Raw genomic sequence first — 27,131 nt, forward strand, 5'->3', positions numbered from 1 at the left:
GTCGGTCCAATTTTACCATAGGCTGAATGTGTCTAGTTACAAATTTTGTAGCGTTTTAAATCGTGCAGGATTTTTATTTCATCGGTTTTTGTAAAATATTGCGGTCAAACTAGACGCTTCAGATTGAGCTTTTGATGATTATTTCAATACCACTTAGAACATATATTCGAGCAGAAAATGAACGGTAAAGATAAGATTTTATGCATGAAATAATTTATAAACCATACACAACTTACAAGAGTGATGTCTGTTGACATTTCCTTTTAATTTTTGTGTCTCACAAAAAACTACATAACTGTTTGTGCAATGTCGAAAAAGGTTGAACTTCTGTGATGTTTTTTTGGCAGCGTTTGTAAGAAATAACCCGCGTGATTGAACGATTAGCTTATTGACCTCGACTTGAAAATGGCCGTTGTTCAGTATTGCCATTTCAAGCGTTTTTCGCTTAGTCGTGTTGTTTTTAAGTACCGTTCCATGACCTACTCGATGAGGTCATTCAATCTTGTGGGCGAAAGGTCACAAAAGGGCTTCAAGATCGATCGCTGGAAGATGTTGTTCGAGTATGGGCCGTAGGTCAGGTGGGCTTTAGGAACGCGCCTAATCCACGACACATTCCTGGCAAACTTCGAAAATAGATTACTGTGGGGATTTTGTGGAGATGGTGCTTTGAATAAAACTTAAACTACTAAAACTAGCTACACATCATCTTGCTAGGACTGTACGTGTCGCTGCTTATGCGTGATTACAGACTGTTACTATGTAGGCTACTTTGTTTTGTAGATATGATAACAATTTACGTAGAAACATAAAATGTTTTACATAGCCATATTGATATCATTCATATTTCATGCGATCCAAGAGAACTGTTTACTAACACAAGTATATTTCTGATCGAACTCAACTTTTACACACAACCATAAATGAATTATGTTCAAACTATCTTCATATTTAATGAACTAAAATTGTGTCTATTTTACAGCATTTAGAATACAGATAGCATTTACAATATTGTTGACACCATTTCCAACGTCGTTGCCAGACGCATATTGTTCACAAGGTCAATATGGAAGTCATGAATCATTCCGGACTCGCGCAAAACAGAGCCGCGTGTTTCACAATAAAGAAAGAAAATTCGGATAAATTACGTGTAACGGTATGTTTATGTACCATTTTAACATATTATATTACAACTCGTTTCAAATAAATGTTCCTGTATGTATTATTGAAAAATATGTTTTATTTATGGGAACTCTATATTTAGTAGAAATTTCAAAACAAAACTCTCAAATTCAATTCATTGTCAACTCGAAACTAGTAGTGACAATCGAGTCAGAAACTCTACAATAACTCTACGCTATTCGAACTTCATGATTTCCATCCAACGCGTGTCCATTATATCGCCATTGCTTGTGAAGTGAACTAGATTGACCCCGTGAGTGACAGACCGTGTCTTGAGTCACGTCTGCAAATTACTTCATAATTGGTTTGTACGCGTTTTCCCTAGATGCTTACTTGTTATTTTATTCTTTAAGTCATGCCCGATGAGTATTATAAAAATAATACTTATCAGTAAATCGATATTTTTGTACGGGCCGTGGGTCACCATTCGCATCGAATTTCACTTTCTCGTTCACCGGTGCTCTCGTATATCTGATTGATGTAAAAATGGTAACCTTAACCGCGTCTAACGAAGTAACATTCTACCGGACGTGCCTTTTCGGTCGCCATTGCAGTGATACAAACCAGTCGAAACGCTTTAAGACTCTGTGAAGGGTTTGAATTTGAACTCGATTGACTGTATCAGTTTCTAGGGTTATTTTGCGTGAAGCTGTCATCTGGTTTCGGATATTTCTGGCCTACTAATGTAATATACAGTACACAATCCAAAATTCCCCCATTGACCATCGGACAATAATATTACAAAAGGCTTGTCGAGCCTTCCCTTTCTAACGGCACTGTTGTTTTCGTTCCAATTCGACCTCGCATCACCTGAAGAAAAAAAGTCTTATTTTAGCCAACCTTTACAACTCATGCGAACAATGTTCACGCGTTTTCATGCGGTCCCACATGTTCATACGCTTCATGTATCGACTTGCCACATTTAGCAAGATGAGACATTACCAAGCGATGTCCTCAAATCACCTGGCAAACGCAGCTCGCAACCTCCTAATGAGTAATGAAGGAGTGGAATAGCATATGTTAAAACGTAATTGAATTGGACTACGCTCAGTTCATAATGTGAAGAAATTACGTGGTCTTGCAAAAAGTAGAAGGAACACAACAACCGAAACAATTTGTAATCATTACTGACCCAATAATTGCAATCCGACTCAAATTACTTATTATATTACTATGTATACTCTTATAGCATACAGTGCTTTTATTGTTTTAATATTTTCACTGTTATACTTTTTAGGAGCGATCACGAACTGACAATGAAGTTACGGCAAGAGTTCTTCCTTATCAAACAACAGCTTTTGACTGGCTAAGTCAACGTAAGTTGTGTATCATGATTTTTATGTATTTCCACACTCATACCTGGCTATAGGCAGAAATAGTTATTTTGATGTACGGGTATCATGGTACTGGCTATGGATAACATTATAGTAATTTTTAGTTATTGTGTGGGCAGCAATGGTTGTAGTGTAATTTGCGGCTACGGTACCCGATGGCCAATCATGCCAAATAGAAAGCTTAGTTTACTCTTGAATAAAATATGAAGGCAACTGCACTGTGAATTTACCAATATATACTGGGTTATGTCATTTGAAAAAAATTAGATAATATTTTTTATGTGAAACTGCTGAAATACGTTTTCGTCAACTTTGGGAGTTCAAACATCCTAAAACCATCCTACGTGCTTTATCTACGTCGGCGCCAACATATCCATATAAATTGTTCTAATTGATAAAATCTCAAAGTTTTTTTGATTTATTACACGGAAGTCCATTGAGACAGGTGCAAATATTAGTATTTTATGTCTCACATAACGCCCGCGCAACCTAACCAGTGGGTAACTATATTCTCTTTATGCCGGTATGTCTGATTCAAAGCAACTAATCCGAATTTTACTACGAAATGAGAACAGTTAAACACGGCGTATACATAAATCATTTTCTTGGTCCGGGATTACTTGTGTCCCACGCCTGACTTGTGGAACGGCGGCACAAAAGCAGGACTTTTATTGAAAAGCCTTATTTACACATACTCGTGTTTGGTGTTAGCATTAAGCGGGTGGTTCTGCAGTGTTCCATTGTTACGTTTTAGGAAATTGATGAAAATTAAAACAACCAACCTAGCAAACGTAATTCGTGGTCAATTCGTACTCCAACGGTATCATATTCGGCCCCCTGTCACGCAGATAACCTTCTATTTGGTGTATTTACCATTCCTTTGAATTGGCGACGGCGAAGTCAATGTAAATATTAAACCCGTTTACAATGTCTGTTGCCTACAACGTTTGTGAAGTCTTCGGGCGAGAAAGTACGGCGTGGCACTGGAACCCGCGAATGATATTAAACATTGACTCACTATTATGGTCAAATATATCTTTCGGTTTATCAGATTCACGATCGTTATCGACAATGCGCGCACGCATTTGCTAATACTTAAAACCATTGAAAATCTTTTTAAAAGAAGTCTGTGGTATGAACGTCATTGATTTTTACTACTTTTCCGTTATGTGTATCTCGCACCCGCACTCTTTCTGCTGGTTCATATGGATAGTTATAATATTTTAAGAATATACTCGTACTACGATTAGTTTCATTGTACTATTTATTTCTTTGCTATAGTGAAATTTAGTTGTACATTATTTTCTATGAAGTAAAAATACAATTTAACTTTCATAGCATATCGTTTATTAAGACTATCTATCATCCCTGAGAATGAATGATAAATTCGGACGACCGAAGTTTCAAATTCACACTCTCGAAGCATTTTATGATAGCCGTTTATTACGGCTATCATACGTGGAACAAAATTATAAATTTGAAGAAGCTGTAGTCTTCGTGGGGGGCCGAATGATCCATTTTAACATGTACGCCTGATGACAAGCGGTTAGCATAAAACAACACCCAACAAAACTGAACGATTTTATTCGTGACAACATTGCTTTGAAAATGTCATCATCTTGTTTACAAAAACATTATCGTTTCGACCCGGTTGTTGCTAAATTTTTGCACCATTAATTCATCGTCTGTAACAGCTTAACTGTTATTTGTAAGCACTGTCGTATATCTAGCTTCCTAATTTGATATTCATACAAATGTTAAACGAATAATCGATATGATACCATTCATATTACGCAACAGAATAATCGAATCATTTCATGTACCGAAATTTGCCAATTTTCGACTCTGTATTTATATCAATGTTTTTCGGCCCTGTATTTATATCAATGTTTTTCGGCCCTGTATTTATATCAATATTTTTCGGCTCTGGATTTATATCAATGTAACGTAAAACTATCTAAAATATCCCCCGTTTTATTATGATTTTCACTAACATGTTGAAACAAGATTTCAGCCATTACCAAGTGATTGTCAAGATGTTGTTCAGGCAACATCATACGCCCAATTAATGTTATAGTCCAGTAAAGTTGAAATGGGCAAAGCAGTTTACCAGGCTGTTACAAGATGTCAAAGAAGAATACCCGTAATTTAATTGAATGGATTTTTTCAACTTTATTTTAAAGTTCGGATGTTAGATAAAACGCGGTTGCCCGGTTTAATGTAGAGTTTGTGTTAAATCTTACTTGCCCATATTAGGATAGTTAGTTGAACATTTCAAATGTAAAAAATCGACCTCAGAATATTAGTAGACACGTATATTTGACCCTTAAATAACCCGCTGTAATAATGTAATTGATTTCTGACCTCCATTCAGCATTTATTTACCAGTCATTTAACCTTTTTTTGTCCTTACGAGACCGATGAAGACAGGAAAACATTGAAGGCGCGCGCGGTGGCAAGCAACTTTTGCCCGGTGAAGAGAGGGCATGACGGTATAACCTTCGAAAATCGAGGACACGGCGTCCGCTTCTATTGCTTTGCAAGTCAATTTGAATGCGACTAAAATGATGTCAGTTGAAGGATAATATATCATGTATAGCCCTATGAGATCGGGCATAAGATGTCGTGACACAGTAAATAACATCCAACAACGGTCCTATACAGGTTGAATATGCGGGGAGTACAGAATTCAATTATAAGCCTATAGATGGCCCATATTTATTTTTATAGTCCCAAGAAATTGGTAATTTCGTCATATAGGTCAGTCGCACATGACACGCGTTAAAGAAACACCATTAACAGGAAGGTCAATTCTCTTTAGCCTCGTCAGTGTTTATATGCTTGACTTAATTATAATTTACCTCCTAAATTTTTGTTTAATAGATACCGCAAATTATATGTTATGCTTTCGTTTTAGCGGGTACACTCGCGGGTCAACAGTTCAATTCCGGGGCAAAAGGACACGTGATTGTCTCGGTTAAATTTCAAAATAGAACAAGCAAAATGGCTACGCGCACTTTCGGTGACCTTTTTCTTGCGACGCTCAGCACGGTAATGAAATGATTACAAGCAGCAATATAATTATATTGTGCTGACCGACGTCTGACCTCGTAATAAATTTATTGTCAGCATGATGCATGACCTTGTTGACAAGCACGTGAGCTTGGTCGAGTACTTTTACTTAAAAAGAAACCTCCCTCTGAGAATAAAATACGTTGTTTTATTTAATTATGTCTAAATCCAATTTCCTTTTACGATGGATTATTAATTTTGGGTTTGAATGCTGTACGCGGTTTCGCTTGCCTGATATAAATTTGCGTATTGCTTTGAGCATTGTGATTTTATGCAAGGTTTGGTAATTCTTAACAATGAGTTGCATGTGGTGAAATCCTTTGTTATAGTCATTATACAAACGGGCGTTTCAACCTCGGTCTACATGAAAGGATGATTATTCTGAGTGATTCAAGAGCCCGCTGCACACTAACACAGATTTATTTCTGCAAAGTTGAACTTTGTATGTCTGAGGAAGTCTGACCTTGGTCAGACGAAATGTTACAGAAATATATATCTGTGTTAATGTGCAGCACGACTCTTGAATCACTTAGTCTTAGAACATTCGTCCTCAATCTTGCCGAAGCATCCTTGCAATATATACATACGAATACACCGGCGCAGAAGAAGAATAAGTCGTTAGTCCCGCGGAAACCAAATCAATAGCACATTCAAGATGAATATTCACTTAGTTAAATGATGCTGTTTAACGACACAAAACATTTTATCGAATTTTCTTCGACTATTATATTATACTATATTAGATCAAGCCTGCAATCAAATTTTTAATGTAAATGCTTAACGCTTATCGAAACACGTGACCATCATGCGATTTCACGATACAATAATAACGTAAGGGGTTAACCAACTTATTCATTCATAGACATCCAAATAGCAGTTACGTACTGATTCAAAAATTTCACTCTCAAGATTATCCCGTGATCGATCGGAATTTTGGAGGGCCGACAAAAACCAAGTTAAACAGCGAGTCGTAATCAATCAATTTGGAATAATGGGTCTGAACTGAGGTTCCGCCACGTTATATCTCGCGCCCATATCAGCGTCGCTGGGTTTTGACTTCGCCCTTTGAATTACCGCATTCACGGTTCGATAGGTCCATAAAATTTGACAGTAATATAATTGTATAAAAAAATAGGAAATTTTTTGGCCGTGTGGCGTCATCTTTGTTTTATAGAATCGTAAAATTGTGAAAAACGGCGTGGATTGTTGTTGTTTCCATTTTATATCTATAGTCACCCACATAAACACGGGCGTTTTCTAGCGTCGTCTAGTTTTGTTTTGTCAATTGAAAAATTTTGATTGTTTTATATTTTATTGTTTTCGAAAAAGGGTTATCTGCGAAAAAGCGATTCCCGATACTCGAGTTCCTTTCCCAATGCCCTTGTATGGATAGGACTGCTCAAAAAGGAAGGTTGTAACGAAACTTGTGGAAACTAAGCCATGTAATAGGTCTTTTAAGTACCGTATACATAATTCTAGCTTGCATTTGAGTATTTTGTTTTCAATGAACTAGTAAAGTAAACGAGTTATATCGCTTCTGTTCCAGGCCAGGACGTTATCACATGTTATAGTGATGGTACTTCTGATTACGATTCGATGAGTTCTGCTACGTCTCCCTCTCCTCCACCAAGAGTATATAAACCATGCATGGTGTGTTCTGATAGATCATCTGGTTATCATTATGGAGTGTCGTCTTGCGAGGGATGCAAGGTAAATATCATATATGTATTTTTATGGTAAAAAACGTCACTGGAACCAAAACGTAAAAAGTGAAATTAAACCTTTTTAAATAAATTATTGTATTCCGGTTATACGCAAACATTTCCACTGACGTAAGACCCCCGTTTGTTACGTTTACGTGTCGAAATAATCCAAGCTTATTGGTGGGATATGATATACGCCCATTGCCAAATATACATTAGAGATACACGCCCGCGTCACCTAGTACAAATATGTACATACGAGAAAAATATCCATAAAATCGATTGCATTTGTCTGTAAATTTCATCTCCTGTCGGATGTATAATGTTATATTTAAAACAATGAATCTCAAAAATATTCTCAGTTTCATAATTTTCAACTACACGTCATCTTAAATAGTTTATTTTATAACATTTTTTTATAGAGTATCGGTTTTAATATTAAATCCGATATTTACTTTTCAATGAACGATATTTATCTACCTAGAAATTGGGACAAACGTCGTTTTAGGGTACGATGTGCCTATGAAAAATCTTTGGCTTCTTCGCTTAAAACCTAACTATGTTAAGCAAATCTGCGTATTGTAATACAGCACACGATTTTTACGTTTTATTTCAATTATTAATGGTAAAGGGGTTAAAAAAATCAATGTTTTGAAACTTGGTATTTTTATATATACCTAGATCTTCTAAAGTAATGAATTGTCATAGTTACCAATTTAGAGCTGATCAAATTTATCTTTTTCTATAGCCATTTATGCGAAGAATTGATTTTCATTTTGTCCATGCTGGGGTAAAATGGACACTATTTTGAAGATGAGGCCACGAAATCTTGACCTAATTTCATTATTGTAATTTTTTTTAATGAGATATTCCTCAAACCATTACGAAAAACGTATGGGAATTACTTGGTCTTCGTGTATTTTTATTCGAATGAAATTGAATGCGACGCTGATAAAGTTTATATCACAAAAAATACCCATCTCGAAGCCTACTCCGTAAAGAGAGCAACAATTGTTGACTCAGCACTCGGGCTCTCTAAATCTACGATATGGTTGCCATCTAAACGAGGTCCTGATGTAGATTATTACGCAATACCGGGTCAACTAATCACAAGGTTACGCGTGTGGGAAGCTAGGTGCTATAGGACGATAAAGTGTTTCACGAGATGACCCACTAATGTTGCAAGTTTATTAAATACACTAATATTTTGCTGTAAATCAAAGTGAAGTCTCCAGTTTTGTAGAATTTTGAAATATTCATATGAATATGTTTCCCATATCTTGAGTTATTATTAATTTCTGATTTCTTTAACATGGCAACGTCCGATAAATACACGGTATTATTTACAGCCTTCACAGGCAACCTAAACCTAAAGTTCATTGACGCCTTTAGCAAACAATCATCATCACAATTTTATAGCCGCAATATTTCAGTTTCTCACATATAGCAACGAGAGGTTTAAATATCCTTGTTCAAATAGAAAAGAAAATTTTATTAATTATAATGATGCCTTCTAGCCAAAGCCCAAACCCGGTATATTCTGATAATCGTGGTTTCGCTCTTCTTTGAAATATGAAAAACCCATGCTATTCTAGTTATAGGAAGAAATATACTATACTGCCAACGATTCTGATTAAATACGGGTTTATTATGGGAATTGTACTACCATTTTATTTTCTACAATCAAATGTGTATGATGAAGAAGCTTTCAAATTTACACTTTATTACTTTATTAAAGTGAGTCAAATTAACAGTGAGGTATTGAACACTGAAATTATCTCCATCTCCTGATTTAACAGAGATATCCACCGGATACTTCTAGACACGCTCCGTTTACATAAGAGCTTTCATCCGAAGCAAGGAACAAGCAAGCGTTTGCTATTTCAACTGGTTTTCCTGTTCGTCCCATCGGTATTTCCTGCGCAATCGATTCCATATCGCTCTTTTTTCACATTCTTTGACACTAAAGGAGTCTCTGTCCACCCCGGCAAAACTGCGTTACTGCGCACTCTGTGGCGAGCGTACTCCAGTGCAATCGTTTTAGTCAAACCGATCACCCCAAATTTCGAAGCAGAGTAACTTGAATGATTATGATATTCACGAATTCCTGCCAAACTCGATATATTTATCAAAGATCCACCGGTGGTTCCTTCGTTGGAATTTTTCAAAGACGCAACAAATTCTTGTGACACCAGGAATGTACCTTTCAGGTTAACGTTAATGACATCATCGAATTGACTTTCAGACATTTCATCAAATGGAACCTTTCTCGTTATCCCAGCACAATTCACCACGATTGAAATCTTTCTGTCCAATTTTTCTTCCGCTGTACGGAAAATTTGTTTCGTTTCCTTCGATGAACTAACGTCAGCTTTGATTGCGAAATGTATGTTACCATGATCGGTCGCAAGATTTGATAGAGTTTCTTGTATACCTTCGTCGTTGATATCTACTATAGCCACACTGGCCCCTTCTCGTGCAAAGATTTGGCAAACGGAGCGTCCGATACCGCTCCCTCCCCCTTTTACAAGCGCAGCCTTTCCTACTAGTCTACCGTTGAACGACATTTTCCAAGTTAATCTGCAATTTCGACAGAATGCTGGGAAACATCGGCGGCGTACTACGAATACTAGTCTTCCTTATACTGTGAGCTTATACCGTTTCATTTGACTACGCCGTTGTTAGTTTCATTGCCTTATATAAAATATAACATAAGAGCGAACATGCAATGAATTCCAAACGTTCCTGTTTTATAAAGGGTTTTTCATTGATGGTTGTCACCACAAAAGTTTAGTGCTTTTCTTCACAATATTCAGCATACACAGCGTTTTATACCAATTGAGTTCATTTGAACCCATTGTGTGCAAACTTGTTTGCAACTATTTTATGTCACAAGTAAAGGTGTGGTTTTGCTATGCTCGATGCAGTATAGAGGTTTTGGTGGTATTATTATATGCCTTACAGACGAACTGATGGTACCCACTATTGTTACTTGGTGGATACTAACCGAAATTTATCTGCAATTTTATAGTCGCTATATTTCAGTTTCGCACATATAGCAACGAAAAGATCATATTTTATTCTTCAAGTAAAAAATTGTCATTCTTCAAGTTCCAAAAAAAGTTTATTGTTCTGATGCTTTTATACCAGGCCAAAGCATGAGATATACTGATAATCAGGTTTTCTCTCTACTTCGGGATTGGAATAACCCAAACTATTCTTGCTATATAGGTTGGAATATAATACTGCTCAAGCTTCTGATGGAATACGGGTTTATTATGAAAATTGTATTTGCAATATCATTTTATTTCTGCAATCAAACGTATATGATTGAAAAATTTACACTTTATTATTGGAAACGAGTAAAATTGATTAAACAGCGAGGTATCGAATACTAACATTATCTCCGTCTTATGAGTTAACAGTGATATCCACCGGATACTTCTAGACACGCCCCGTTTACATAAGAGCTTTCATCCGAAGCAAGGAACAAGCAAGCGTTCGCTATCTCTTCTGGGGTTCCTATTCGCCCCATAGGTATTTCCTGCGCAATCGATTCTTGAACGCTCTCTTTTACATTAATTGCCAGTAAAGGAGTCTCTGTCCATCCCGGCAAAACTGCGTTACTGCGTACTCTGTGTCGAGCGTACTCTTGTGCAATCGTTTTAGTCAAACCGATCACCCCAAATTTTGAAGCACAATAATTTGACTGATTCGGAAAGCCCTTAATTCCAGCCAAACTCGATATATTAATCAAAGATCCACGGATGGTTTCTTCCTTGGAATTTTTCAGAGACGCAATAAATTCTTGTGACACCAGGAACGTACCTTTTAGGTTGACGTTGATGACATCATCAAATTGACTTTCAGACATTTCATCAAATGAAACCTTTCTCGTTATCCCAGCACAATTCACCACGATTGAAATCTTTCTGTCCAATTTTTCCTCTGCTGTACGGAAAATTTGTTTCGTTTCCTTCGACGAAGTAACGTCAGCTTTTATTGCGAAATGTATGTTACCATGATCGGTCGCGAGATTTGATTGAGTTTCCCTTATTCCTTCTTCGTTGATATCTACAATAGCCACACTGGCCCCTTCTCGTGCAAAGACCTGACAAACGGAGCGTCCGATACCGCTCCCTCCTCCTGTTACAAGCGCAGATTTTCCTACGAGTCTACCGTGGAACGACATTTTCAAAGTTACAGTAAAATTTTGATAAAAACTAGCTAGCATCGACGGCAATAATTGATGTAAAGTACCGGTAGTAGTCTATATACTTCGGGCTTATATCGTTTTGTTTGTCTACGCCGTTGTGAGTTTCATTGTTCTATATAAAATATAACATAGGAGCTAACTCTCAACGATTTTTTTCGTAATTCCAAACGCTGCTGTTTTATAAAGGCTTTATTCATTGATGGTTGTCACCATTATAATTTTACTGCTTCTCTTTACAATATTTAGCATACACAGCGTTTTATACCAATTGGGCCCATTTGCATTTATTGTGTGCAAACTTGTTTGCAAAGAATTTTTATGTTCCACATAAAGGCTTGGCTTTGTTATGCTCAATGCGGAAAAGAGTATATTAGTTTTAGTGTTATCATTATATACGACATACATCATTTCATACGGGCAGGTGATAGCCACCAACCACCATTGGTATTTGGTAAATGCTAATTTTCTAGTCGCAATATTTCTGTTTTTTTACATGTAGCAACGAGAAATTTCAATATTCTTGTTAGAATGAAAAGTTTTTTTAATGTTCTGATGCCTTTTATCCAAATCCAAAACCCGGTATATCCTGATAATCAGGGTTTTGCTTTTCCTCGGGATAGGAAAAACCTATACTAATCTAGCTATATACGATGAAATATATTACTCCTCAAGCTTCAGATGCAATACGTGTTTATTATTGGAACTGCAATCGCAATATTTTATTTTCTGCAATTACCGTAAATGTTTATAATGAATAAGATTTCAAATTTACACTTCATTATTAAAACTGGGTTAAATTGATCAAACTGGATAGGCATGGCATAATAAAATCTTCTCCATCTTCTGATTTAACTCTGATATCCACTGGTTTCTTATAGACACGCGCCGTTTATATAAGAGCTTTCATTCATAGTCGCAATATTTCACAGTTTCTCACTTGTACCAATGAGAAATTTCTATATTCTTGTTTGAATAGAAAACAAAATTCGAATAATTGTTCTGATGTCTTTCAGCATAAAGCAAAACCTTGTATAATCCTGGTAATCAGTATTTCGCTCTTTTTCAGAATAGGAAAAACCCATAGGTAGGAAAATATATTACTGCTTGAGCCTATGATTGGATACGGGTTTATTATGAGAATTGTAACTGCAATACCATTTATTTTCTACAATCAACTGTGTATAATGAATAAGATTTTGATGTGATTAAACAGTCAGATATAGAATAATAAAATTATTTCGTCTTCTTGGTTAACAGTAATATCCACCGGATACTTCTAGACACGCCCCATTTACATAAGAGCTTTCATCTGAAGCAAGGAACAAGCAAGCGTTCGCTATTTCTTCTGACCTTCCTGTTCGTCCCATAGGTATTCTCTGTAAATGGGTCTTCCTAGTGCTATCGTCTGTATTCTTCGTTAAAGGAGTGTCTATCACTCCAGGTAAAACTGCGTTACTGCGCACTCTGTGGCGAGGGTACTCCATTGCAATCGATTTAGTCAAACCGATCACCCCAAATTTCGAAGCACTGTAACTTGAAATCGTCCGAAATCCACGAATTCCAGCGATACTTGACATATTTATCAATGATCCACGGGTGGTTTCTGCGTTCGAAGTTTTGAAAGACGCAACAAACTCTTGTGACACCAGAAAGGTACCTTTCAGGTTAACGTTGATAACATCATCGAATTGACTTTCAGACATTTCATCAAATGATGCCATTCGAACTATTCCAGCACAATTCACCACGATTAAAATCTTTTTGCCCAACTGTTCTTCCGCTGTACAGAAAGCTTGTTTCGTTTCTTTTGATGAAGTAACGTTAGCTTTGATTGCGAAATGTGCATTACCGTGATCGGTCGCGAGACTTGATTGAGTTTCCCTTATGCCTTCCTCGTTGATATCTACAATAGCCACACTGGCCCCTTCTCGTGCAAACACCTGGCAAATGGAGCGTCCGATACCGCTCGCTCCTCCTGTTACAAGCGCAGCTTTTCCTACGAGTCTACCGTTGAACGACATTTTCAAAGCTACAGCATCGACAGCAGTAATTGATATAAGTAGTAGTCTATATACTTACTCCGTTTTATTTGTCTATGCCGTTGTAAGTTTCATTGCCCTATATATATATAAAATATAACATAAGAGAGAAGATTCAATGAATTTTCGTATTTCCGAATATTTCTGTTTTATAATGGCTCATTCATTTATACTGCTACTAAAACTGCGTTACTGTGCACTCTGTGACTAGGGTACTCCGGTGCAATCGTTTGAGTCAAACCGATCACCTCACCCCGGTTGATATGGAGTAGTAGACTATTAACTGTTGCCTATACCGTCTACCACTTGGTAAATTCTAACCTCAATTTATCCATAGATATCGTTCGTTAATCGTTAACTATGCATTGACTTGACAAATAAGCAGCAGCATTGACTGTTGACCCAAAAGACGGCCACTGTTATCAGTTTCTGGTGTAATGACGTTGTGACTCTCCTTCCTTTTCTAAATAGTGAATTGAAAAAACGTCTCGATTGCATTTCTAGGAATGTAGATGTAAAAAATAATTTTCCATCCCACAGGATCACTACAATATGTGTATACAGATATATTTTCAACCGATAATATCGTGTATAATGTATTTGTAGCAATTGAGACGTCCCAATGCTGCTACAAGTATTTCATTGTAATTATTTATAATAAATACCTCATGGGGCTGTAATTGAAATAGTTGGTTTGTATTCAATTTCAGGGATTCTTTCGTCGAACGGTACAAAAGAATGTAGAATACACTTGTCATCGCAGTAAGTCGTGTGTCATCAACAAACAAACAAGAAGTAGATGTCAGTATTGCAGATTTCAAAAATGCATCAAATCTGGAATGCTGAGAGAATGTGAGTTGCTTTTTCTTTAACTGTTTTTTTTTCATGCATGATGGTGGGAAAGATACTGTTAAAGTTATCCTGTTATGGATGTTTCCCCGACCTTTGACCCCAGAAAAATTCATCCTATACTTGACCTTTGGAAAATTTTGATGCTTATTTTGAGAGTGTTTCTGCTGATAGACTTGATCATTTCATCTCAAGTTGTAAACCGCGCAGAAGTATTTTTTGGGAAATGAGTTTTGCACTTGTAGTTATCACACAGTTCGGGATAATCCCTCTAGAACAGACATGGACGAGGTACGCCCCGCGGGCCAAATCCGGCCTGTTGGGTAATTTAGTCTGGCCCGCCTGCTGCTGCCATAACTGAAACCAAATTTTGATGTTTTAGCAAAAATTAACTCCAGGAATCTGTTCAGATTGTGGTTAAATTTAGTTTTGGCACGAGGCTTATTGTTTTTCACTGTTGCTTTTGTAACTTTGTAAATATTGTTTATAAAATGTAACTTTTCACGTCACACCTACATGCTACGCCCGCCAGTCTAGGAAGGCACAATTTTTGGCCCCTGGTTCAAAAACATTGCCAACCCCTGCTTTAGAACCTAGATAATTGTTCGAGCAAGATGTCTATTTTCGCATATATATAAACGAAAAAAATATTTTAGCTTTCGCACTTTGCTGTGCTTAGTGTCTTTGTGTTTGTTTTGAATATAGATACGAGTGCCCAGTGCACTTCCCTTGCAACTTTAAAAATCGAAATATGACCTGACATTCATTGTTTCACAAAATATCACTTTATGCGCTGCATAGGTTATCTGCTATAACCTATATAGGTTACATGGTTTCCGTAGTCAAATGCTATTCTAACGAAACTTCGGATTGAAGATTGCATTATTCACGCCAAAGCGAAGTCGCATTTTGAAGGTCAAAACAAATTTATAGGTCATGCTTTATATGATATTTTAGTCTGAAATGTTTTTATCTTCTCACGTTACCCGTGACATTTTGTTTACTTGGTGACTCCGATTACTCTTATTTGGAATAAAAAAAAACGGAATTTGGTTACAAGATCATTATCAAGATATCCTCGGATGTGAAAATGCGTCAATTCTACCGAAATTGTAATGATTTATTACATCATCGGACGCTTTAATATGTTGGGAAGCATTGCTCAAAATTATTTCTTATGCTTTCAATTCAACGCTTTTTATTTATTTATCACCGAGCTCACTTATGTAGATAGGTGTTAGGCTGCTTTCTTATTCGGTGTGCTATCGTAAGGTTTAGTCCGGATATAAAAACACGATTGACCGTCTTTATGTTAGCTATATAGAAGGGTCTGAGTCAAAAAAAATCCACCTGCCAGGTCTATGTCTATTGATGCGTGGGCGAGTTGAGCTGTAGCGATCATCATAATAGAATTTTCTTTCTCTCATTTTCATTATCAGTCGAATATGATGTCGCTTGATTGATCGCAACAAAATATATTTAAAGGGTTTTCTATTGAAGAGATATTAGGACAGGATTATAGAAGTTATTTAAAACGTTTCATGTGGGCGTTTATGTCATACTTTCCATGTTCACATACATACATGAACTTCGAAACTCACTTACTCCTGGTCTTGTCTTGCTAAAATGTTTTGCAATTGAATGAACCATGAACTTTATTATTGTTATAGGTGACCTGTTATGAACCCTTGCCTTGTATTTTTTCTTGGCCCACGTTTGAACGGCCTTTTATGTGGTATAAGATTAATATTTCATGTCTGACGTCACGCAATCACGTGGTTGAAAATTGGATTCAGATCTATCAAACGTTGTATTTTTTCCCTTCAAATCACATCCCGTAAATAATTCTTGGCAGACTTGGGATATGAATAACGCATACTCTTTAATATTGCCCCATGCGTGGCATTTTAAGAATGGACTACCTCTAATACAAAACATGCCCTGGAGAATTGTAATTAAACTCTTTTAACCTTTCAACCTTCCTTTCATGTTTCCCATATGTGTATTATCTTAGTTTTCTATAAAAATCTAATAACGGAGATTGTAATAGGGAACTCATTTTGCTGACATTCATAATTTACGGCCACGTCTCATGACATTCCGCATGTCTTCACATGACATTCAGCGCAACTCTTTTAACACTTGCCTTGAATTTTGCTGACATTGAGCCGTATTAGTCATTTGGCTTTCTTGTTCATATATTTGCGCATACCATTGCCCTATTGCTTTATATAGTATTTAAAAATATGGGTCGAAAATATCTGATTTTATAGGCAATCCAGAGTGTTTTCTTCCGTTTTTTTCCTTTACCTCTCATAAACGATTTGCACTTGTGTTTTTTATGAAATAAATACTCCGTTATATCATAGAGGTAAGCACATACAATATTTATCACATCGATCACTCGACATTTTATTGTATTATGTTTCGACCTCGGACTTGAGCTCTCGTTTTAAACACTGAACTTGAACTGAACCAGGAAATATTTATTCAGATTCCCAAAAGGTAATACCACAAGCAATTTTATTCCGTATATCAGCATTGTGAGTACTGTGCTTTACGTTGTTGCTCATGTTAATTCAAATCCGGACAAGACCAAACAATGCAGTCCAACTTGCAAACAGAAGACGATATTTATGATTATGTCTTATAAAAAGCTGTAAACATAACAAACCACATTTTTCAGCATTTTTTTTCGTTCAGGCTAAAGTAATTTTGAATTGCAATAATCATCCAAGAACAAGTCTTTATGTGACGGACGCATTGCATTTGATTGGTAGAACACATCTAGTGTATTTCTATTTCAATTATTTCACGTTTATTATAACAACCTATACGAGAGGCCTCACTGAAAAAACTTGTTATAACAAAATAATACAAATAAATAAAAGCATTTTAATACTTTTTAATATCAATTTGACTCGTAACTTCATGTTTCTTTTCTTTTATAGCCGTCCGCAACGATCGCAGAAAGAAGCGAGGCAAAGAAAAGTCGTGCATTCCTCTTCGACCCTCCGGCGACCTGACTAGCAGCAGCATGACGCAAATTCGCGAATTGATAGACAAGATAACGAGAGCACACGTCGAGACATTTGTCAACATTAGAGACGTGGACAAATTTTGTTCTGTGAGTATTTTTTATGAGCAAAATGTGATTGGCAGTACAGATTTGTGCAGCTGCCCAAAGAATCAAACACGTTGTACATGTAACATCCCAACACGATTTCTACGGAGAGGGCCATTGAAAGTTGAATTAGGACCGACCATAGGTCCAACTTTATTTCACGTTACTTCACTTGAAATATTATTGGCCATATAGTCATTGAAGATAACCAATATAAACTTGGGACGACGACTTAACAAAATCAGAAAATTAGCGATATGATGGAACCCATGATTTAAATGCTCACGTTGTGCATGTAACATCCCAACAAGATCTCCATGAAGAGAAAAACTGGGACCCTATGTACAACTTTATTCCTAACTTCAAGCACCTGAAATATTATGGGCCATATAATCGATTGAAAATAACCAATGAAAACTTAGGACGACGACCTAACAGATCAGAAAATTATTGATAGGGCGAACCTATAATTTAAATGCACCCATTTTTTAAAAGGTGGCTGATATTACAATCGTTCTTCGCTAGCACATACTTCGATCATTGTGCTAACGAAACCCTTTGAATTAGCTTTACCGCTATTTACGAGTGATATGACGGCATTTGCGTAATTCGCAGATTTTTATATTGATTATAAAGATAAAATGAAAGCAAAAGCTGCGGTGGATCGATGACATTTAAATAACATTTATGATCGTAAGCCAAAATTTTTCGAATGTTTTCCAGCAACATGTAAAGTTACGTATATTACAGTCAATAAATATCTCCGAATACTCATACTAATTATTAACACGTTTAATGAAAGAAATATAGTTCCAGACGATCACGTCATAGTATTCTTGGGTGATTTAGAAATTGGCCAAGGATAATAACATATAGGTTGGTAGCAGTGGCTTTTAACAGGCTCTAACGAGGGGGTTTCTGAATGTACATATATGGTATATCGGAGAAACACGTATAGTATAAGGTGTATTCTATTGTCTTAATACATTTATGTTCTAACCAAATAGACAGGTAGACGTCGCCTGACATTCTTAAATGTCATTTCTATTTTTGGTTTGTAACTGATATTCGTGGCTAAAGACACGAACTTGCTATTTATATGTGATTTCAATTTCTGAAGAATATCGTGGTACTGTATATTAGTCATGAAGGGGAAGCAACCTACCAATGAGTAGAGTAGACAATGTCGAAGCCGAGAGATTCCGGTACTTCCAAGTCGTAGCAACTGACATATCAGTGACAGCTGATATATAAACTTGGTCGTTGTGAAATGCTTAGAGATCAACGTTACAATATACATATTATCCATACCATCACACCGCAATTGCTAAATACACGTAAATCTGATAGCCTGAGTCGTAGTGGAAGTACTATACGATCCTTTCTGAACACTTTAAAGAAATATTGTCCTGAAAAAGATATAGAATACTTAAATAGTATTTCACTATGCAACGCTTTTGTGTTTGACGTCTCAATCTCAATTCAACATTCAAGACATGATTCGTGAAATCATTTTCATATTTTTTTTTTTTTTTATTCAAAATTCTACAAAAAAAAAATTTTTTCTTCTAATTTTTGTTAATTTATAATTTTAAATTTCAGACAACTACGCCCGCTCCTAGCGAAGGTGCTTCGGTAGACTTGAACCTATGGGATGAGTTCTGTGATAGATCAGCAAAATGTATCGTCAATATCGTCCAATTCGCAAAAAGAGTTCCAGGATTTGATGAATGTTCAACACCAGATCAAGTCATCATGCTCAAAGCAGCTTGCCTTGATATTTTGGTGAGATTTTTCAACTTTTTTGAATTTGAATTTCTTTATTTTTTCAGGTACGTGTTTCCCCATCCCATTGAATTGTGAATCAAAATCTACTGCTTTATCCACCATGCCCAACACTGCTCGACTAGACCCTTGTTAGGAGTCGCACATTGTTTATAATTTTCATTCAGTTTTAGTATATTCAACAACTTCAAGGTAATTTTATGAGCAAATTTTGTCCTCTTACAAGCTACACGCTTTTCTTTCGTGATTGTTCTGAATATCAAATTTCCAATGAACCAAATTGGGGAAACTTCAAGCGTCAAATTGTTTGCAATGAATGCGGTATATTAGCTGTTTCCATGGAAATATTTTCTCTTTTGTATAAAAATTGAAACAAAATTTTTACGCGAAAGAGATCATTTCGGTACATTAATTGATGAAGACCAATATGACAAATGAGATGGGTTTATAAGTGAGATGTTCAAATAGGTTTACTGTTTTTTTTTCGGTTGCCTTTTTAAATATTGAAAAAAGTTTCGAAACATATGAGAGCAAAACATGAATGCAAGCTTCTGAATGCAAGTCTGTTTCAAACATAGTTATACATCCACGGGCCAAAACTCAGGATTAGGGTGTATGTTTAAAATTTGTGGATACTCTGTATATTATAGATGATAATATTGTTTGTTGGTACATACATAGCATTAGAAAATACTGTCTTTATGGCTATAAATTTGTAAAAGAAAATGTTTTCAAATTTCAAATAAAATAGGCGATGAACTCGAGTTTATAAGCAGACGACCACAATGTCGCGATCTACCAAATGTATTTATATCTTTTTTTATTGACATATCGACAGACTACAAAATGAATAGACCACAAATGTCAGCAATTTGATACCACAGTCACATGGTTGACGCTTGCAAAATTAATTTACCATTCATAGATGGGCCATTCCATAAACGTAGCATTTTATCGGTGAACTATGCTTGCCAAGCTGTCTATTATGTTATTCCAATGAGAAAGTTGCCAACGAAATTGAAACATGACGTTCAAAGCTTGTTCTGCATTTCAAGTTCAAATATTTGCATGATTTTATGTTTGAAATGCCGGATGGAAGTTTGACGCAAGTTTCTCAATGTATTATTGTAGGTTAGTCTCATATTTTTATGATGCAGAAAGGATTTCTAATTTTCTAGTATCTTCTGCTCTGCAGCGTCAAATTCCCATTAGTTTTAACATTTTCATTAGGTGAAGCCGAAACTGAATAAACATTGTTCCAATTTCAACAATGAATATTTAGTAACCAGTATTGTAAAATGGCATTATGGCATACAGTGCTATATTCTTTGTGTACAAAAATAGGAATGAAACTACAAATCTTTATATATTTTTATTACACTGGGCTTTCTATTAACAAGTTCTAGTTAACACATCTAGTTGTGTCAATACAATTATGTCGATTAGGATGCGTGCCACTAGCATTTCTTTAGAAATAAAAGCTAGCTCGAAAAACGTTTGTGAGCGCAAAATCAAACTCTATTACTCTTGAGTTCGAACACAGTCCAATTTATAGTTTCTCAGTGGAAAATAACGCCGCAAAAATTCAAACTAGCTCCTAAAATGCAAAGTCGTTTGAAAATATTCAAATGATTTACGTCAACGTTCATTTCATCCTCAATTTCTCTCTTCAGATGCTTCGCATATGCAACAGTTATGATCCTATTCATGAAACACTGACCTTCTCTGATGGATTGACGATGAATCGCGATCAAGTTGAATGCTGTGGTTTCGGACCACTCACAGATTCCGTTTTCTATTTTGCAAAACATATCATGGCTCTGAAACTCGATGACACAGAGACCTCGCTTTTATGTGGAATATGCCTTATCTGTCCCGGTAAGTGATTAATCAAATAAATGAAAAGTAAATTAGCTTCAAGGTTCGACATTTCAGAATGCCACCTGCTGTGTGGTCAAAGGTATTGGCCCTGATGGTCTTTCGCGTCTGGCTAGACTCTAACCAAGTTTTTGGACCAAGGCCCGAAAATTTTGCCCACGTAGACTGGCGGGCCATGTAAGTGTAACGTAAAAAGTTACATTTTATGAGCAACGCTACAGTGTTACAAAAGTAAAAGAGGAAAACGATAGGTCTCGTGCCGAAACTAAACTAAATTTAATTGCAATCTCAACAAGTTCCTTGAGCTCAATTTTTTTTAGTTTGGTTGTGGCACTATAAGGCGGGCCAAATTACTCAACGGGTCGGATTTGGCCCGTGGGCCGTTGTTTGCCGATGTCAGGGCTAGCGCTTTATCAATCCTTTTTTTAAAACAAAAACTCCAACAAAGGTAGTAATGATAGACTTTCAGTGTCGTCCCACCTCATGTCTTATAACTAATTGTTTCGATGGTCTCATGTTTCGGTGTCGTATCGTGCCAAGGGTTCATAAAGCACGCTTACAGCTTTTCACCGAAGTATTAAGCGTGATCGGAGTTCCATTAAACATAATACGAACATGACAGGACTTTGCTCATACAACCCTTACCCTACCGTAAGTTGTAATTAAATGTTGCATACTTTCGTCCTTATAAAATAAACAGTTATATAACATCTCAATAAATATTCACAACGCACGTCATAAGCTAAAACAACTAACATGTAATCATATTTTACGGATGATGAAATCGACTATGGTAAACCTTTCTGTTCCACTTAATTTCTTGTTTAATTTTTGCGACTGGCGGAAAACTGACAGAAACAGATTATAACTTGTATTACGTTTTTGTTTAAATTATCGACGTGGGTATAGTGATATTCAGTGATATCGTCAAACTCGTCACGCTTAAAAACAGATTTTAAAGCTGTCGCAACTGATTTTTTATGTGCGCTGGTGATGCCTATTGGGTAAAGGGAACCCCACATCCTCTTTTACTTTGATTAGCATTTGATTGCAATTCGTATTTGTTTCGAAAAAGGACCACAACCGTCGCATCCGTTTTCCATATAAAATGCAGCTCTCAATTATAAACATGTGTTTGGCTATTTAAATGTAATTTTTGATTGAGTGCGAACTGTACTTAATCTAACATAACGTGAATATGAAATATTTTGGAATGGAAAATACAAATGAACTCAATTGAATATTGTTGAGGTGAATTTTTCGTCTTGCGATTTTATCGACGACCAATTTGAATCCTTGAAACGACGATTTTCTGCGCATTAGATTCCGATGTATATCGAGATAAAGGTTTAACATTTTTATAAGACAATCGCTTGCTTTTATCTGAGCATTGGATAATCGTGGCCGATGTTGTTGCCTGTTGGCTTAGGCTTGATAAGAAGAATTCGTCCATTGAGATAAAGTTCAAGAAGGTTGATATATTTTGGTTTGCTTGCAACATTTTTGATGAAGATCTTTTCTGCATTTTTTGTTATCTTATGAATTCAATTGATCGTAGCTGTCAAAATTTAATGATTGCTTCGTTGACGACCAAGCGCATAATTTTTCAATCTAATCAGATGTACCCGCTAAGTGTCAAACTAAAGCAATATACATACCCATTGTGATGTGGATATTTGTAGAAAAATATTTGTTTTAAACAATGTTGCCCTGCGATGTTCCGCGTCGTCGCCAAAGCGCCGTGAGGTTGGCGGGGTTTGTGTGGTTGTGGCATTAGCAATGCTAATCTATCTAAAACACCACCTGTTTATTTTCTATTTTAGTAACAATTGCAAAAGATAATGAAACAAAACTTGAGTTTAAACTCACCCGATGTTTCAAAATTGGTTTTTCCTTTTTCAAAAGTTAAAATAAAAATTTATGTAATATATAAAAGTATATCGAAGGCATTATTTAAAAGTAACCTTTAGCAGAAAACATTCACAAATCTGAATACAAATTGTCATTTATAATGTAAGATCAGTTCCGCTGGCACTGCACGCAAGCTTGTGTTTGTGGATAGTAGTCTTCAATAAAACTGCTTCATAGAACTTCAGTTGTGTTCGATGATATGGATAAAATTGAACATAAAACTGATCCACAGTTGCCACGACTGCAATATAAAAAACGTTATTTCTTATCAAAGCTCGAGTTTTATCTGTATCCAATACTCCTCAAAATTGAAAGATTCTATTTTCAACTGTTATTATTTCATATTGTTATAATTTACTTCTTTAACATAAAAATTCATGTATTTATATCATTTTTACAGACCGACCAGGATTAGAAGATCCAGATAAAGTAGAAAAATTGCAAGAAACGTTGCTCGAAGCGCTGAGAATATATACCAGATCAAACAAACCAAAGCAGCCACAAATGTTTGCAAAAATGCTGATGAAAATCACCGATCTTAGAAGTATAAGCATGGAAGGTGACTAGAGTTTATTGAACCATATTGAATATATTATTTCCCATGGGTGTTGTGATATGTGTGGTTTATAACGTGTTTAAAGGGACGAACGTTTTGCTTTTGTGTAATTGACGACTGTATACACAACGAAGTCGCGAAAATGCCGCTTTACCTCGTTTCACCATCTGTCTGACCTGAATGTTTTTGGCTGAGATTCTGAAAGACTTATACAGCTTCTCCCATTCAAAATGGTTTCTGACACTTGCCTAATCTAACGCTATTGTAGAATTATATCCCATGCCTTGGTGGTAAAAATGATACTCATGATAGACAATATTGTATTTCAGGTTCAGAACGCGTTGTAACTCTGAAGAACGAAGTCCCAAATGGCGCTATGCCACAAATATTCACAGAAATGTTACAAAGAGATGCATATTGAAGTTTGGCAATCTGCTTGATGTGCTACAAAAATACAGAATAAAGCAGCGAGATCCATCAATCGTAGCTCTTCAACTCCACAGACACCATTTATTGACAAAATTGATTGAAACTGCTAGTTCCAACTCTCGATGGCCAAGGGGCTGGTGCATTCATTTAAAATAACGTCCAGTCCGAGGATTAAGAAGCAAAATTGAACGTATAAGTTCGACTATTCTTTGATAGATGTTGTAAAAGGAAAGCGTTAACGTGGAAATAAATTTACTACAGCATAAGTACTTGAGAATTCGTACTCTGACACGTGGTTGGGTTGACGTTATTTTACAAATTTGTGTACTGTTGTGATATGGAAGGCCCTCCAGTACCCTCACCGATTCTCCCCACCGAAAAAGTTCAAACGTACTTGGATGCCGTTATTGTATCCATTGTTCCGTCTTTCAGATGCAAAAATGGAATATCTCGTACTAAATGACAAGACAGACATTTACTAAGAAGGACTGATTTGTTTTCTTACTCTTTCTTGCTACCGCCAAGCGGCTTTTTGTTCAGCAATATTTGATGTAGATTTCTAATTAATATTATTCTAGTTATTTTTTATTATTAAAGCTTAAATCGTAGTAATTTTTGAACATATTCGTTCAGACGCTCGTAAGTTTTCTTTTCTTTTTTCTCTGCGCCGTTTCACATATCGCGTAAGGTATGTAAGTGCATTTTGTAGCAAGTTGAATAAATATTATGCTAACTATGTAATGACAGTCCATTTCATTTTTATTCAGCAGTACAATTTATTTTGCAGCTTTCACTGTTGAGAAAGTTGTAATTGTGGTGTATAGATGCATTGGCCAACAACATGTTATTCTTCTTTCTGCCTTCAAATCAGAAATTGTTCTCTGATTAAATATAAATCTTTTTATGAAACTCTAATCTGGTTTATACCAAGCTAAAATACTGAATTTATTGATGTTTCTAATATTGTGTCTTATCCTTTGGTATTACAAACAACTATGGTGATCTAGAGGGGACATTTTTTTCTTTATTTCTCTATTTTAAGTCAGGAAACCCAAATAATTGAATCAAAGTTTTTTTGCAAATAATAATTATCATTTCGTAGTTCGCCGAGGATGAAATTCTCTTTTTTTTACTATGTGCTTTATTCGTTCGCAATTTTATTTTATGTTAATATATCGTGCACTGTTTGTAAAATCGTTTTTCTTGTTACCATTTTTCAGTAATTTGAATGAAATATTCAATTCAATTTTTTCCGACTTTCTCATCAATAACATAATTTTGACTACTTTGGCTATGTTACATGATATAATTACTTCAAAATGCCAGTAAATTGACTATAGATTTATAGAAGTGTGTCAAGTAGCTTGATTTATTTGACCATTCACAATGTGTTATTATTCTCACTTTATGTTCCAGTGCTTTTTTTGCAAACGATGTCAATGAAATGATGCAACAAATGTTTTTATTGGATTTGTGTTTGAAATTGGGTAGAAAACTATTGATTTTCGGATACACGAAAAAAGGAATGTAGGCTATTATTACAGCAATTAGAAAATTTCACAGCCTAAATACTGAAAAAGTGGTGTTTCATATTTGTATTGTTGCATAGCAGAGTCAGACGGGTAGAATAATTTTGTACGAAAACCTGATGTGCGAACAGCTGGTTTTGAAGCATAGTTGCTATTTACAGTTGGCAGCCTAAGTTATTTGTTGTTAGATGTAAAATATTTCCTATTGGACGTTGTTTACATGATCATTTCAACGGTTACTCCAGCAAAGCCGCCTTATGTATCTTTCGGTAAATGTGCGAAAGTGGTGCGACTTATTTTTATGAATGGATCGCGGTATCTCACTTCAAGAAAAACTTTTTTTTCTGTTTTTTTAATCTCTCGCTATCTCACTGGGCTACGTGGAAAAATACGATTGATGACCACATAGTTAGTGGATTGCTGAATACTCTCTCATGCAATTGATGTTTATTATGCTCGCGCTGCGGATAGACCATCTATTCTTGTGTTCATATTTCATTCTATATATACACACTGGAATAAACAGTCTACAGTTGCGAAGATATTATTTTTAAATTTGCCAAAGGATAAGGTTGAGATAACTTGCCTTAACCCTAGCTCCACCATACTCCCTCCCGAACGTCTTTGCATGTTGAACCCACGACCGGAATTATCCTCGTGCCTGTCCTCTACAAACCCAAATTAGAATATCATCATAAAGATGTCAATGGATTCACCCGAACATCGACTTCCTTGTTTATTTCCATAATAAAGACCAATTAGCATGATGGTGATGGTGGGATAAATTGATCCTATATCTGCGTTTACTTTCTTCGGTACTATTAAACGTACTTTAGCGAAGTAAGCCTCAATTGACTACTTCAGAGGTCAAATAAGCACATAATGATTGTAGTGCCAAATGTTCGTATATTGTAAACTTGCAAAATCGAATTGATTCAAATAACAGATAGCGAAATATACTTGAAATCTTAATACGAGTTTATGTGATGAAACCAAATTTTAAACTAACAAAAAAACAATAAAACAAAGACGAGCAACACTTAAGCGAGATTGGGAAATACATTTTCAACTTTTCCGCATAAAACGTTTCATGAAAACAATCATGAAGGAAAGGAAATCGAGCAACAACCTTGATTCAAGCAACATGCATTATCAGCAATCAATGCTACAATGTAATCTGTCTGTACCAAAGTGACTATAAACCAAGTGAGGACATGCATTGGTAACGTTATAAGCGCTCGTGTGACGTCACACCAGCCATTTTATGATTTCTAACGCTGTATGATCCTAACTAAGTGATTTAAACTTGCGATCAGCATATACGAAGTTAAGGTCATCCAACTTCACTCGATAAATCAACACCCAATAAGACCAAAATATTGAACAAAAAGATACACATTTTATTATAAAATTATTATAAAATTTCTGATGTAAGTATCGCTACTTGCACAGAACCTATTTTAACAAACTGACAGAACTACAATACAAATTATAGGCCTACAACAGAAACTTGCACTATTTTTTGCG

At 35.8% G+C, this 27,131-nt stretch overlaps 1 protein-coding gene and 2 pseudogenes across 1 annotated transcript; 1 reads left to right on the top strand and 2 right to left on the bottom strand.

Annotated features, from left to right (window-relative positions):
• The first annotated feature begins 961 nt into the window (after positions 1–961).
• On the top strand, positions 962–25,534 carry LOC120342068 (retinoic acid receptor beta-like). The gene is made up of 9 exons (XM_039410738.2): positions 962–1,153; positions 2,417–2,495; positions 7,132–7,295; positions 14,254–14,395; positions 17,344–17,519; positions 19,119–19,301; positions 20,975–21,179; positions 23,491–23,649; positions 23,976–25,534. Exons 1-9 carry the CDS (start codon positions 1,064–1,066, stop codon positions 24,065–24,067), a joined length of 1,290 nt encoding a protein of 429 aa, XP_039266672.1. The 5' UTR covers positions 962–1,063; the 3' UTR covers positions 24,068–25,534.
• On the bottom strand, positions 10,222–11,522 carry LOC120342069 (3-oxoacyl-[acyl-carrier-protein] reductase FabG pseudogene; annotated as a pseudogene).
• LOC120342071 (3-oxoacyl-[acyl-carrier-protein] reductase FabG pseudogene) lies at positions 12,738–13,642 on the bottom strand (annotated as a pseudogene).
• Positions 25,535–27,131: the final 1,597 nt, after the last annotated feature.

The sequence above is a fragment of the Styela clava genome, chromosome 3 (genome assembly GCF_964204865.1).
Source record: "Styela clava chromosome 3, kaStyClav1.hap1.2, whole genome shotgun sequence".
Taxonomy (NCBI): Eukaryota; Metazoa; Chordata; class Ascidiacea; order Stolidobranchia; family Styelidae; genus Styela; species Styela clava.

What these genes read in the sequence shown, in the direction of transcription:
- LOC120342068 (XM_039410738.2), top strand. Translation starts at nt 1,064, where the DNA reads ATGGAAGTCATGAATCATTCCGGACTCGCGCAAAACAGAGCCGCGTGT. An exon ending in CGGATAAATTACGTGTAACG is followed by an intron (nt 1,154 to 2,416) that starts GTATGTTTATGT and finishes TATACTTTTTAG; the next exon opens with GAGCGATCACGAACTGACAA. An exon ending in CAGCTTGCCTTGATATTTTG is followed by an intron (nt 19,302 to 20,974) that starts GTGAGATTTTTC and finishes TTCTCTCTTCAG; the next exon opens with ATGCTTCGCATATGCAACAG.